The sequence below is a fragment of the Oncorhynchus nerka genome, linkage group LG7, assembly GCF_034236695.1.
Source record: "Oncorhynchus nerka isolate Pitt River linkage group LG7, Oner_Uvic_2.0, whole genome shotgun sequence".
Lineage (NCBI taxonomy): Eukaryota > Metazoa > Chordata > Actinopteri > Salmoniformes > Salmonidae > Oncorhynchus > Oncorhynchus nerka.
This window is the reverse complement of record NC_088402.1, coordinates 75,996,367-76,011,204: the sequence shown is the minus strand read 5'-3', so window position 1 is coordinate 76,011,204 and position 14,838 is coordinate 75,996,367. Positions and strand designations below refer to the sequence as shown.

Here is a 14,838-nt window from a genome sequence, read left to right as displayed (position 1 = left end):
GCGTTTATTCTCGAGAGTACTGCTCATTACACATTTTACCACAGGTTATAAACTGAAAATGACGTCAGCGTTTTCTAAATGTTCCGTCTCTTCTTGACACTGGTAGAAAAGCTCTATAGTTTTCATGCCTTCCCACCTCGCCTAGAGCCAAGGTCAGCCTGTGTAGATAAGCATTCTAGCCAGTCTGGCGATATAGTTCATTCATTTCTACCAAGGAACAGACAGTCATTGTTCTAATTCTTGATTATATTTACACACATTATATTCAGTACTAGGATTAAAAATAAAATTCATACATATACAGTAACATAATAGTATTCTGATTAGTCAGTCCTGATTACATAATTAGTCATTGATAAAAATTCCCTTAACATCGGCCCTTTTCAGTTATGCACCCTAACTGCAAAACCACGGCTATGCAATGTAACCTCGGTCACAGAGATCGCATTACAAACGCTGCAGATGTCCACTCAATCGGAATTGATCTTTAAAGGGATAATCCACTTCAGAAATGACATTTTTATAACTCTGGTCAATGCGGCGATAGTACAGTGCCTTGCGAAAGTATTCGGCCCCCTTGAACTTTGCGACCTTTTGCCACATTTCAGGCTTCAAACATAAAGATATAAAACTATTTTTTTGTGAAGAATCAACAACAAGTGGGACACAATCATGAAGTGGAACGACATTTATTGGATATTTCCAACTTTTTTAACAAATCAAAAACTGAAAAATTGGGCGTGCAAAATGTTTCAGCCCCCTTAAGTTAATACTTTGTAGCGCCACCTTCTGCTGCGATTACAGCTGTAAGTCGCTTGGGGTATGTCTCTATCAGTTTTGCACATCGAGAGACTGACATTTTTTCCCATTCCTCCTTGCAAAACAGCTCGAGCTCAGTGAGGTCGGATGGAGAGCATTTGTGAACAGCAGTTTTCAGTTCTTTCCACAGATTCTCGATTGGATTCAGGTCTGGACTTTGACTTGGCCATTCTAACACCTGGATATGTTTATTTTTGAACCATTCCATTGTAGATTTTGCTTTATGTTTTGGATCATTGTCTTGTTGGAAGACAAATCTCCGTCCCAGTCTCAGGTCTTTTGCAGACTCCATCAGGTTTTCTTCCAGAATGGTCCTGTATTTGGCTCCATCCATCTTCCCATCAATTTTAACCATCTTCCCTGTCCCTGCTGAAGAAAAGCAGGCCCAAACCATGATGCTGCCACCACCATGTTTGACAGTGGGGATGGTGTGTTCAGGGTGATGAGCTGTGTTGCTTTTACGCCAAACATAACGTTTTGCATTGTTGCCAAAAAGTTCAATTTTGGTTTCATCTGACCAGAGCACCTTCTTCCACATGTTTGGTGTGTCTCCCAGGTGGCTTGTGGCAAACTTTAAACAACACTTTTTATGGATATCTTTAAGAAATGGCTTTCTTCTTGCCACTCTTCCATAAAGGCCAGATTTGTGCAATATACGACTGATTGTTGTCCTATGGACAGAGTCTCCCACCTCAGCTGTAGATCTCTGCAGTTCATCCAGAGTGATCATGGGCCTCTTGGCTGCATCTCTGATCAGTCTTCTCCTTGTATGAGCTGAAAGTTTAGAGGGACGGCCAGGTCTTGGTAGATTTGCAGTGGTCTGATACGCCTTCCATTTCAATATTATCGCTTGCACAGTGCTCCTTGGGATGTTTAAAGCTTGGGAAATCTTTTTGTATCCAAATCCGGAATTAAACTTCTTCACAACAGTATCTCGGACCTGCCTGGTGTGTTCCTTGTTCTTCATGATGCTCTCTGGTCCACGCTGATTATTTTTGCAATTTGGCAAGGTAATGTATTTGAACTCGCATTTCACGATCTGACATTGGAGATTTGTTATTTTTTTTCATGGTTCTAGGTAAATTCAGAAGCATTTTGAACGACGAATCGTTTGGGACACAAATGATCCGGCTCTTTTGTGTGAACAGAGCCAAATGAGCCAGCTCACAGAAAGATTCGGAATGCCCATAACTACTATCCAGGTACCATCTCTGCTAATCACGTCTGCCAATCAAGTTCTCCGTATCTAGGTACTAAACACCACTGGTGTTTACTATTACTCCCTAATTAGAATGCAGCAACTGTAACGTATCTAGCTTGCTAGGTGGCTAGTTACTATACAACAAGAATACAATATTTTGTATCAAGTCTGCCAGAAGATTGCCCAAATGTGCCGAATTGGTCAATTGATATATACTTGAAAATGTAACTATAGAGAACAAACAAAAATGCTATGGTAATAAAAAATGTACGTTTACACACCCCCAGGAAAGTCATAAATGATGGATCATTAGCTTATGCACCAACTTTCACACATCTAGATGGCCGGGAGGGGAGTGAAGCCAGAGACAGCCGTGGGGTCAAACTGTAGACCCCAGTTCCTACATTTGAACATAAAAATTGATTTGATCAAACAAAACTATTCTACATTTTATCTCTGGGACCCTAAGGATGACAAATCAGAGCAAGATTACTGAATGTACACAACCGTTCAAAAGTTTGGGGTCACTTAGAAATGTCCTTGTTTTTGAAAGAAAAGCACATTTTTTTTGTCCATTAAAATAACATCAAATTGATCAGAAATACAGTGTAGACATTGTTAATGTTGGAAATGACTATTGTAGCTGGAAATGGCAGCTTTTTTTAATGGAATGTTTACATAGGCGTACAGAAGGCCATTATCAGCAACTATCACTCCTGTGTTCCAATGGCACGTTGTGTTAGCTAATCCAAGTTGATCATTTTAAAAAGGCTAATTGATCATTACAAAACCATTTTGCAATTATGTTAGCACAGCTGAAAGTGGTTGTGCTGATTAAAGAAGCAAATAAACTGGCCTTCTTTAGTCTAGTTGAGTATCTGTAGCATCAGCATTTGTGGGTTCGATTACAGGCTCAAAATGGCCAGAAACAAAGACCTTTGTTCTGAAACTGGTCAGTATATTCTTGTTCTGAGAAATGAAGGCTATTCCATGCTAGAACTTGCCAAGAAACTGAAGATCTCGTACAACGCTGTGTACTACTCCTTTCACAGAACAGCGCAAACTGGCTCTAACCAGAATAGAAAGAGGAGTGGGAGGCCCCGGTGCACAACTGAGCAAGAGGATAAGTACATTAGAGTGTCTAGTTTGAGAAAGAGACACCTCACAAGTCCTCAACTGGCAGCTTCAGTAAATAGTACCCGCAAAACACTAGTCTCAAACAGTGAAGAGGCGACACAGGTATGCTGGCCTTCCAGGCAGAGTTGCAATGAAAAAGCCATCTCTCAGACTGGCAAAAGAACACAGACACTGGACAGAGGAACTCTGCCTAGAAGGCCAGCATCCCGGAGTCACCTCTCACTGTTGACGTTGAGACTGGTGTTTTGCGGGAACTATTTATTTATTTTTTAATTTTTTAAATACCCCCCCTTTTTCTCCCCAATTTCATGGTATCCAATTGTTAGTAGTTACTGTCTTGTCTCATCGCTACAACTTCCGTACGGGCTCGGGAGAGACGAAGGTCGAGAGCCATGCGTCCTCCGAAACACAACCCAACCAAGCCACACTGCTTCTTAACACAGCGCGCATCCAACCCGGAAGCCAGCAGCACCAATGTGTCGGAGGAAACACTGTGCACCTGGAGACCTGGTCAGCGCGCACTGCGCCTTGCCCGCCACAGGAGTCGCTAGAGCGCGATGAGACAAGGATATCCCTATTGGCCTAACCCGGACGACGCTAGCCAATTGTGCGTCACCCCATGGACCTCCCGGTCGCGGGTACTATTTAATGAAGCTGCCAGTTGAAGACTTGTGAGACATCTCAAAGACTAAATTCAATGTAGATTTAGTTTAACAGGTGACCGAGATTACTTTACAATTGTAACATGCAGTGGGGAGAATTCTATTGTCCCTGTTAGTAGCCCAGGCTTTTGCCATAGACGGTAGAGATCTCGTCTCTGGACCACACAAGGCAATTGTCTCTCTCTATATCGGTCAGTTACATTGGTGACCAGGGTGGGTGGGATCCTTTCGATATGCCTATGGGGCCTGGTCACACAAATGCTCCTAGAAAGAAGGGGGAATACTGAAGCATGCATTGATGACAGTTCTACAGTCTCCATCAGAGGCCCAGGCTTTTAGCATAGATTTAAAGCTCTTGTTTCTGGACTGCAACATTGTAAGATTGTACTCTTCACGGCAGTTGATATACACTGAGTGTACAAAACATTATGAACACCTGCTCTTTCCATTACATAGACTGACCAGGTTAATCCAGGTGAAATCTATAATCTCTTATTGATGTCACTTGTTAAATCCACTACAATCAGTGTAGATGAAGGGGAGAAGAGAGGTTATCTGCCATTCAGAGGGTGAATGGGCAAGACAAAAGATGTGCCTTTGAACGGGGTATAATAGTAGGTGCCAGGCACACTGGTTTTGTAAAGAACTGCAACACTGATGCTGTTCTGAGGACGGTGTGGGCACTAGAAGTTTAGTAGGAATGTTAATCATTTAACCACATAAATATACTCAGCCACTGAACATCTAACATTTGAAACTCTAACATTAATTTACCCAGCTGCTTTTTCTATAATCCTATAGGCTCGTTATCATATATTCCAATGCATTCAACATTATGCAAGCCCACCAAACTGGTTATCTTATTGCAGAGCCCATTGTACAACTGTTTTTAGAGAAGATTGTATTGCATGCCATATGTTTTGGCTAAAATGCATATGCAGCTGTTGTTTTTAAACCTCTTCTAGCATACATGACAAACAGATCTTTCTTTATTTTTCAAAAAAATGTCACCTTTATTTAACTAGGCAAGTCAGTTAAGAACAGATTCTTATTTACAATGACGCCCTTCCCCGGCCAAACACAGACGACGCTGGACTTTTCCCACATTTTGTTTCGTTACAGCCTTATTAAAAAATGGATTAAGTTTTTAAAAATCCTTGTCAGTCTACACACAATACCCCATAATGACAAAGCGAAAACAGGTTTTTAAAATGTTTGCAAATGTATAAAAAAAGCATACCTTATTTACATAAGTATTCAGACCCTTTGCTATGAGACTCGAAACTGAGCTCAGTCCATCCTGTTTCCATTGATCATCCTTGAGATGTTTCTACAACTTGGAGTCCACCTGTGGTAAATTAAATTGATTGGACATGATTTGGAAAGCCACACACCTGTTTATATAAGGTCCCACAGTTGACAGTGCATGTCAGAGCAAAAACCAAGCCATGCGGTTGTAGGAATTTTCCATAGAGCTGCGAGACAGGATTGTGTCGAGGCACAGATCTGTGGAAGTGTACCAAAACATTTCTGTGTCATTGAAGGTCCCCAAGAACAGTGTCCTCCATCATTCTTAAATGGAAGAAGTTTGGAACCACCTAGAGCAGTCCGCCTGGCCAACTCAGCAATCGGGGGAGAAGGGCCTTGGTCAGCAAAGTGACTAAGAATCCAATGGTCACTCTGATAGAGCGTTGTTGTTAACCCTAATCCAGCACTCCACCAATCAGACCTTTATGGTAGCGTGGCCAGACGGAAGCCACTCCTCAGTAAAAGGCACATGTCAGCCCGCTTGGAGTTTGCCAAAAGGAACCTAAAGGACTTTTTGCCAAGTGTCACATCTGGAGGAAACCTGGCACCATCCCTACGGTGAAGTATCGTGCTGGCAGCATCATGCTGCGGGGGATGTTTTTCAGGGAAAAAGATGAAAGGAGCAAAGTACAGAGCGATCCTTGATGAAAACCTGCTCCAGAGTGCTCAGGACCGCAGACTGTGGCGAAGGTTCACCTTCCAACAGGACAATGACCCTAAGCACACAGCCAAGACAACGCAGGAGTGGCTTCGGGACAAATCTGTTTGTCCTTGAGTGGCCCAGCCAGACCTTGATCGAACATCTCTGTAGAGACCTGAAAATAGCATTATTTTGTTCTTTGAAGAAGTCTCTCCCTTCGTACATATATTTGGGTTATGTGAGGTTATGTTGGATTAGAGACATCAGTAAATGTTACTCGCCAACAGGATCCTGACATGTTGCATGTTAAAGGTGGACTTTGTATCATTTATTGCATTCGTTATAAACCGCACAGCGCAAATAAAGAAATCTTAAAGAAAATAGGCATCGTTGTAAGTGTGGCTGAAAGTTTTTTGGGACTCAGAGATTTAACAGCAGAGGCATTACAAGGAATCCTGTCGATGAATGTTCCGTCCACACAGGCCCTTGAGCCTGTGTAGGGATGTGATTTGGATTATCACTGAAGGAGTAGGGTGGGGCCTTTTGGGATTTATTTTATTTTTGTATCGTATAAAATGGTGGTATTCCCCACCCCGTTTCCCGCAAGGGATATTCAACTTTTTTTGTTCAATAGCTGTACAGTAGGTGGCAGCAATACACCAATGGGTGCAGTCTGCCATAAAACCTTAAAGACGAAGGAGCCACCGGTCGGAAATGGCAGCGAGTAGTGCAGATGTAATTTGGAAAAAGTTGGTGAAGTAACAGCTGTGTTGAAATGCCAACAATATGGGTGTCAGTTCTGATGGTATGGAGCGGGAGGATGAGGGTCAAGGACCGGAAGGGTTGGATTAGGCTCCCGAGTGGTGCAGCAGTCAAAGACACTGTATCTCAGTGCAAGAGGCGTCACTACAGTCCCTGGTTCGAATCCAGGTTGTATCACATCTGGCTGAGTCCCATAGGGCGGTGCACAATTTGCCCAGCGCTGCTGGGGTAGGCTGTCATTGTAAATAAGAATTTGTTCTTAACTGACTTGCCTAGTTATATAAAAACAAATATTAAGACAGGTAGAAGAGAGATCATAGTAAAACAAAAGCATAAAGAGGGCCAAGGTAGGAAGCAAGAGTAATGATGTGTTGGAGTGAAAAGTAGTGATAGTGTTTGATGAGACCACAGGGCCTCACTTACACCCTATCTGACTAACTAATGCTGTAGAAGTGAAATTAGCTTGGTTAATTGGAAATGGTATATTGTTAACATTTTGTGGTTGCCAGGCTCAGCAAGAGAAGATTCTGACAATGGAAAAGCTTAATGGGAAGAAGATTAAAAGCCATGTCCCTGGTGCTTATGCTAGATTGAGGCGAGTCATCACTGAGGTACCAATATATATCCATAGATGATATTTAAGAAAAAAATTGAGAAAGAGTGGCCAAAATGTTAGTCTGTAGGAAAGAAGATCAAAGAAATGAAAGCCTATCAGTGCTGCTGAGGTTAAAGAAGGTTATGCCTGGGAAAGTACATATAGGATTCCTTAAATTCAATGTCAGATCATTTGTCCCATCCCCATTAAGGTGTTATAAATGCAAAAGAATGGGACATGTAGCTGTTCAATGTAAAGGAAGTAAAAGCTGTGCCAGGTGTGGAAGGGAACGTGGTTACGGTGAATGTGGTAGCAATGTGAAGGTTAAGCGTTGTAATTATGGGGGTGGAACATAGTGCAGCATTTGGTGGATGCCAGGTGCAGAGAGGCTCAGAGATATAGAATTAGTCATGATATATCGTAAGCAGTTGCTGTAAGACTACAGTGTGGACTGCACTGTTTACTGGTTAAAGGCTTGCAGGTAGCCTAGTGGTTAGAGCGTTGGACTAGTAACTGGAAAGTTGCAAGATCAAATCCCTGAGCTGACAAGGTAAAAATCTGTCCTTCTGCCCCAGTTAACCCATTGTTCCTAGGCATCATTGAAAATAAGAATTTGTTCTTAACTGACTTGCCTAGTGAAATAAAGATAACATTTAACGGTAAGGTTACACTTGTTGTATTTGGCGCATGTGACAAAGTTTGATTTAGATTAATTTTTTAATATATTTTTTTTACATTATGAGCTTCCATGGCTGCTCCTGTAGTAAGTGGACCTAATGTTGGGACTGGTGTTTCTGCTGGTCCTGGCATGGTTTGGAGGCCTGTTCAGAAATGTTGTGCTCATGAACGTGCAGTGTCAAAGGACACTTTGATAATGAATAAAGTTGACTAGCTTTTATTGGTAAGGTTATCAATACGACTCTGTTGTGGAAAGCAGAAATGCCAGCTTGAAGGTTATTGTTGAGACGACAAAATAGATATTCGGGGTAACAGATGTTTACCGTTGAAATGGTTGTTGACGTGCTGAACAATTCTAAGCGGGGAGTGTTTCATCATGATGTATATATATATATATATACACACAGTTGAATGGGGTAGGGGTGTTGGGGAGGTGGAGTTTTTTTTTTGGGGGGGGTAGAAGTTGATAGGGATTTATTTGGTTTTCGATTTTATTTTCATGGTAGTACAGAATATCATGATTGATCGTACATTCCAGCCCAGTAGGTGGCGGCATGCACTTAAACGATTGTCGATTGTTTGCGGACCGCCATGATAGCATAGAAGAAGAAGCCAGAACAGTGAGTTAGAATAAATATTCGACGGAGCAGATTTTTAAAGAAAGTGGACGGACCATTTGAACAATAAGGTAAGACTTCCAAATACCATAGATGATCATTATTTGAAATTAGAGAAAGTGCTAGCTAGCAATGGACACTAACACGGTAGCAAGCTGATCCAGCTACAATATCCGAGTGTTTCCTCAAACTAGACATCAATGGAGTTGATCAAATACGACTAGTCAGAGAGCGAAAACGCTCTGCATTTACAAATGGACATTGACAACGCTCTGAATTTACGAACGCCCAGAGCGCACTCTGGCACTCCGGAGTGAATTTACAAACACAATACCTCTTCCGCTCTGTCTATAGGCTTTTCCCAACGAACCATGGCATGGCGGAGTTTGTGCCTACAATACGTCATTGCTGTTCTCTTTTGGCCATAACATGTCACACCCCTCGTGCCATATTGCTGAACTATTTTCAATAAAATCACGAAAATACAAAATAACAAAGCTAGGTAACGCAGTAGATACATACTATTTGACTACGGTTTTGCTAGCCTGGCTAATTAGTTAGCTGTTGTACCGTTAGCATCACGGTGGCGTTGGGTTGCGAATACTTTGGGCGGTGTAGCTACCTGTGTATAGGCTGGACACATTCCATTTGTAACGCTTTTATAAAAATATATTTAATTGCATGCGTCGTGGAACACAGTTAATTAAGTAATATTACTAATATGTCCCAGCTGCTTGCCGTAGTTCTATAGTAAATCGCGAAAAATACATGCCCACTTTTAGTGCATTTTACACCATGCCAGCTCATTAGTTCTATTGGACTCGCCTTCCGAATGTTCTATTCCCAGCCGATTGTTTTGTGTCACAATGCCTGCCTCGCTATTGTTGGCATTTAGACCTTTTTGCGGCTACCTTATTATTGACAGGTGTAGTCTACTTTGTGTGCAATTATTGTTATTCAATTATTGAGCCAACGAGCGTCTGCGTTGCCAAGGGCTAAAATATAAGTAATTCCTATTTCTGACGCTTATCGCGGTGCAAGTCCTGCCTTTCCCATTTCCTCATTGGTTTATAGAAGCAGGTACCCACGTGCCATCTCCTCATTGGTTATACCCACGTGGGTGATTGAAAGACAAACTGTTTTGCCGTTGTAGTGGTAATGCTATGAAAGTTTAGATGCCAATCACCATATAACGTAAACTCGTACATCGCCTTGGTCCGTACAATTGCCCTTATTTTAGCACCCAAAACGTAATACTTCCAGATCAACTGTAATGTCAATACCATTGTAAAGCACAATTTCTCCCCTTTCCAACAGATTCAATTACATGACCTAAATGCTGCCCGTTTCTGCATAATTCAAGCAGGCAATGAGTCTCGTCGGGTCTTTTAAAAAAATGGCAGGTGGGGAAGCGAAACTAATGCGTGATCGTGAAAAGGAGAGATGTTGTGTGGGAAAATAGCTTTTTTTTTCACTCGATCTGTCCAACTCGTCACCTAATCGCCTCTAAATGTAAATAAAACACTATAAAGAGTTTATATAATGTGTGAATGCATACCTAATTTTAAGGTTTTTGTCGAATTTGAATCGGTTTTTAGTGCGGTGCTAAAGTGATCTTAGAAGTAAACAGCGGCTTTGGGAATGATGATCACATGCAGTGATGACACAAAAAATGACTGTGCTACACCTGGTGGATGGAGATCGTAAGACAGAAATAGTTGCTTTATGCGTGCTGTATGTTATGACATGACACGTCACGATGTAACGGAGGGTCAGTTTTTTTCAACTTTTCTCCAATACTATAGTGCCATTACCATGTTGATCAACTTGAGTAGAAACCTAGTTCACACCCAAGATTTTGATGTCAACACAGTCGCTACAGTCCCATTAGTTTTCTTTGTAGCCTCATTTGAATGTTGCGGTTGTGCACATTTGTACGAAGGGGGTGAGTTTACGTTAAGTTCAAAGATGAAAAAGCCTGGAAGGAGGAGAGATGACTAGAAATTATTTGGTTGACCGTTTTATGTGTGGAGTAATGGACCTTGTGCATTTCAGGTAAAATAACAATTCAATGTTTATCCCAGGACAAATGAGCTAGCAACAGCAAGCTAGCTAAATAGGACAAATTAGTTGCCTGTGCAAGCTAGCTAACTAAATTGCCATACATGTTTAATGCCTTTTGACCTGTCCCCAAATTTAATGTAATTGGTTGAGTTTTTGATATTTTAACCTGCTTGTCATGATCGCATTTGTTGTGGGGGGACAAAATACATTTATGCACGATGGTGCACGCACGCAGCCGGTTTGGGTTCCATGTCACAGTATTAGCGATGGCTGTCACATAGCCATCAAATTCAAAATGTTTCTGCTCCATGGTTAATGATTTTCTTCTTCAGAAAACGGTGTATACCCTAAACAAAACATGTCCCTGTCCTCTTTTTCAATATGTGACCGATTTTTAAACAGCCAGAACAGTCATTGTTCAACGTTCTTTGGTCGTTTTTCATTCTTGGGTGAATTTTGACTTGTTCCATTGTCCAGCCTACTCGTGAGTGCACACTGGCCGAGAAGTGGGGTTGATTCGACCATTCTGACCTCACGTCGGTTAAGCACCCAAGCTAACTGGCAAAAGTTGGCTAGCTTGCTAGCTACTTCCAGACACCGAGAGAACACTGCACACTGACAATTTTACTCACACTAGTAGAGCTGATTAGACTGTTCATGTTATCTAGAGCGTTGTAACTGTACTGCTGGCAACAATTTTAATTAAGTATTTTTGCCAACGTTTGCTCACATTCAACTGGTGTTGCGCATTCTTGTGCTCTGGCAGACTCAGACGAGAGTTATCTGAAATAGTAGTAGATACCAGAGTAAATTTACGAACGCACCCAAAGAGAGGGGCCCAACTCAGCGGAGAATCTGTCTCCCTCCAGCAGGTGGTGATTTTTCGCTCACCAAAAAATGACTTTTTGTATGGAGTGTTGAATCTGGTCAACAAAAACATTTATGGCTTATTTGCGACATACAGTTATTTGATTTAATAGATATTTTTTAATGCTTAGGTTATGAGTGTACTGATAAAAGTAGGACGTGACATCCCCGCGACTTTGAGAATAAACTTCGTAAACTCATTTTGGCTATCTACTCTGATTTCAGAGAACTCTCGTTTGTGTGTCAGAGCGCTGAATAACTGATGAATATACGAATGTGCAACACGCATTGAATATGACGGCTGTCAGTGAAGATCGGCAAAAAAATGAATGAAATGGTTGCTAGATCCTGCTACAGTCACAAATGCTCTAGATGGTATGGAAAACCGTAACTAATTACTTGAGTCTGATTTTGGATATACTTTTGGTCATGTAGTGCATGTGGACACCTGCTCGTCGAACATCTCATTCCAAAATCATGGGCATTTAATATGGAGTTGGTCCCTACTTTTATCCATAACAGCCTCCACTCTTCTGGGAAGGCTTTCCACAAGATGTTGGAACATTGCTGCGGGGACTTGCTTGGATTAGTGAGGTTGGGCACTGATGTTGGGCGATTAGGCCTGGCTCGCAGTTGGTGCTCCAATTTGTCCCAAAGGTGTTCGATGAGGTCAGGGCTCTGTGCGGGCCAGTCAAGTTCTTCCACACTGATCTCGACACGCTTTCTGTATGGACCTCTCTTTGTGCACGGAGGCATTCCTCATTGGAACAGGAAAGTGTCTTTCCCAAATGGTTGTCACAAAGTTGGAAGCACAGAATTGTCCAGACTATAATTTTATGCTATAGCGTTAAGATTTCCCTTCACTGGAACTAAGGGGCTAAATAAAGGTGAAATAAAAAGGGGCTAAGCCCGAACCAGGAAAACGTCCCCCTCCACTAAACTTTACAATTGGCACTATGCATTTGGGCAGGTATCGTTCTCCTGGCATCCGCCAAACCCAGATTTGACGGTCGGACTGCCAGATGGTGAAGCATGTTTCATCACTCCAGAGAACGTGTTGCCACTGAGTCCAATGGCAGAAATTTGACAAACTGACTTGTTTGAAATGTGGCATCCTATGACAGTGCCACGTTGAAAGTCGTCACTGAGCTCTTCCGTAAGGCTGCTAATGTTTGTCTATAAAGATTGCATTGCTGTACACTCGATTTTATAAACCGTCAGCAACAAGTGTGGCTGAAATAGCCGAATCCACTCATTTGTATGGTTGTCCACATAATTTGGTCTATATACACTGCTCAAAAAAATAAAGGGAACACTAAAATAACACATCCTAGATCTGAATGAATGAAATATTCTTATTAAATACTTTTTTCTTTACATAGTTGAATGTGCTGACAACAAAATCACACAAATGATCAATGGAAATCAAATTTATCAACCCATGGAGGTCTGGATTTGGATTCACACTCAAAGTGGAAAACCACACTACAGGCTGATCCAACTTTGATGTAATGTCCTTAAAACAAGTCAAAATGAGGCTCAGTAGTGTGTGTGGCCTCCACGTGCCTGTATGACCTCCCTACAACACCTGGGCATGCTCCTGATGAGGTGGCGGATTGTCTCCTGAGGGATCTCCTCCCAGACCTGGATTAAAGCATCCGCCAACTCCTGGACAGTCTGTGGCGCAACGTGGCGTTGGTGGATGGAGCGAGACATGATGTCCCAGATGTGCTCAATTGGATTCAGGTCTGGGGAACGGGCGGGCCAGTCCATAGCATCAATGTCTTCCTCTTCCAGGAACTGCTGACACACTCCAGCCACATGAGGTCTAGCATTGTCTTCCATTAGGAGGAACCCAGGGCCAACCGAACCAGCATATGGTCTCACAAGGGGTCTGAGGATCTCATCTCGGTACCTAATGGCAGTCAGGCTACCTCTGGCGAGCACATGGAGGGCTGTGCGGCCCCCCCAAAGAAATGCCACCCCACACCATGACTGACCCACCGCCAAACCGGTCATGCTGGAGGATGTTGCAGGCAGCAGAACGTTCTCCACGGTGTTTCCAGACTGTCACGTAGTCAGTGTGAACCTGCTTTCATCTGTGAAGAGCACATGGCGCCAGTGGAGAATTTGCCAAACGTCCTGCACGGTGTTGGGCTGTAAGCACAACCCCCACCTGTGGACATCAGGCCCTCATACCACCCTCATGGAGTCTGTTTCTGACCGTTTGAGCAGACACATGCACATTTGTGGCCTGCTGGAGGTCATTTTGCAGTGCTCCTCCTGCTCCTCCTTGCACAAAGGTGGAGGTAGCGGTCCTGCTGCTGGGTTGTTGCCCTCCTACGGCCTCCTCCACGGCTCCTGATGTACTGGCCTGTCTCCTGGTAGCGCCTCCATGCTCTGGACACTACGCTGACAGACACAGCAAACCTTCTTGCCACAGCACGCATTGATGTGCCATCCTGGATGAGCTGCACTACCTGAGCCACTTGTGTGGGTTGTAGACTCCGTCTCATGCTACCACTAGAGTGAAAGCACCGCCAGCATTCAAAAGTGACCAAAACATCAGCCAGGAAGCATAGAAACTGAGAAGTGGTCTGTGGTCACCACCTGCAGAACCACTCCTTTATTGGGGGTGTCTTGCTAATTGCCTATAATTTCCACCTGTTGTCTATTCCATTTGCACAACAGCATGTGACATTTATTGTCAGTGTTGCATCCTAAGTGGACAGTTTGATTTCACAAAAGTGTGATTGACTTGGAGTTACATTGTGTTGTTTAAGTGTTCCCTTTTATTTTTTTTGAGTAGTGTATAGTGCATTGGGCTGTTTTTCGCTGTATAACATAGAAGTTGTCCCTTTTTCAGATTTAGAAGTGAATGCTAAATGCTTACTCCTGTTCGTATAAGCTGGTTAGCATAGCTAGCATACAGCTATTGGTAGTCATGTCAATGATGACATGAACATGTGTTGGGGTAAACATCCATACAAGTGTAATCCCCCCTATCCCCCACAGTCTGAATTGCACACAAACAATAGCCTAAATGTGGGTAAATTTTGCTTGGGGCAATGAGGAGATTCGGGATATTTCCCCCATGGCCCTTTCCCCCACGCGTTTCCATGGCAGTTACATTGTTTTGGGCAAGTTTGAATGTCTGTGCTTTGTCCCAGGCTTAACTAATAACGTTACCAGTTAGGCTAGCTAAAGTTAGTTATCTGTATGGCTACCCCAACTCACAGATTTTTGTATGACAGTGTGTGTTTTTCCTTCTCAACAGCGTGATTACTGCAAGTGGATATTTAGAGATTTGTCTGCGTAGGTGGCGATCTGAAAAAAACTTTACAGTACAAGCAAACCAACCAATCCAGGAAATTGTGTGCTGCTGCTTGTTACAGTAAAATAATATGCCATGCAGCCCTCTAACATCTGTTGGTCCTTGACGATATGGATGGTCCAGCTGGCCTTGATTGTTCTCACTGTCCAAGGTG

General features: G+C 42.7%; 1 protein-coding gene across 1 annotated transcript in view; it reads left to right on the top strand.

Annotated features, from left to right (window-relative positions):
* Positions 1 to 14,838, top strand: part of LOC115132411 (sushi, von Willebrand factor type A, EGF and pentraxin domain-containing protein 1-like) — a 55,012-nt gene that overhangs the window by 25,220 nt on the left and 14,954 nt on the right. Inside the window, exon 16 of the mRNA XM_065021090.1 lies at positions 14,752 to 14,835. Coding sequence (XP_064877162.1) covers positions 14,752 to 14,835 — 84 coding nt within the window. The remainder of the gene's footprint in view (positions 1 to 14,751; positions 14,836 to 14,838) is intronic.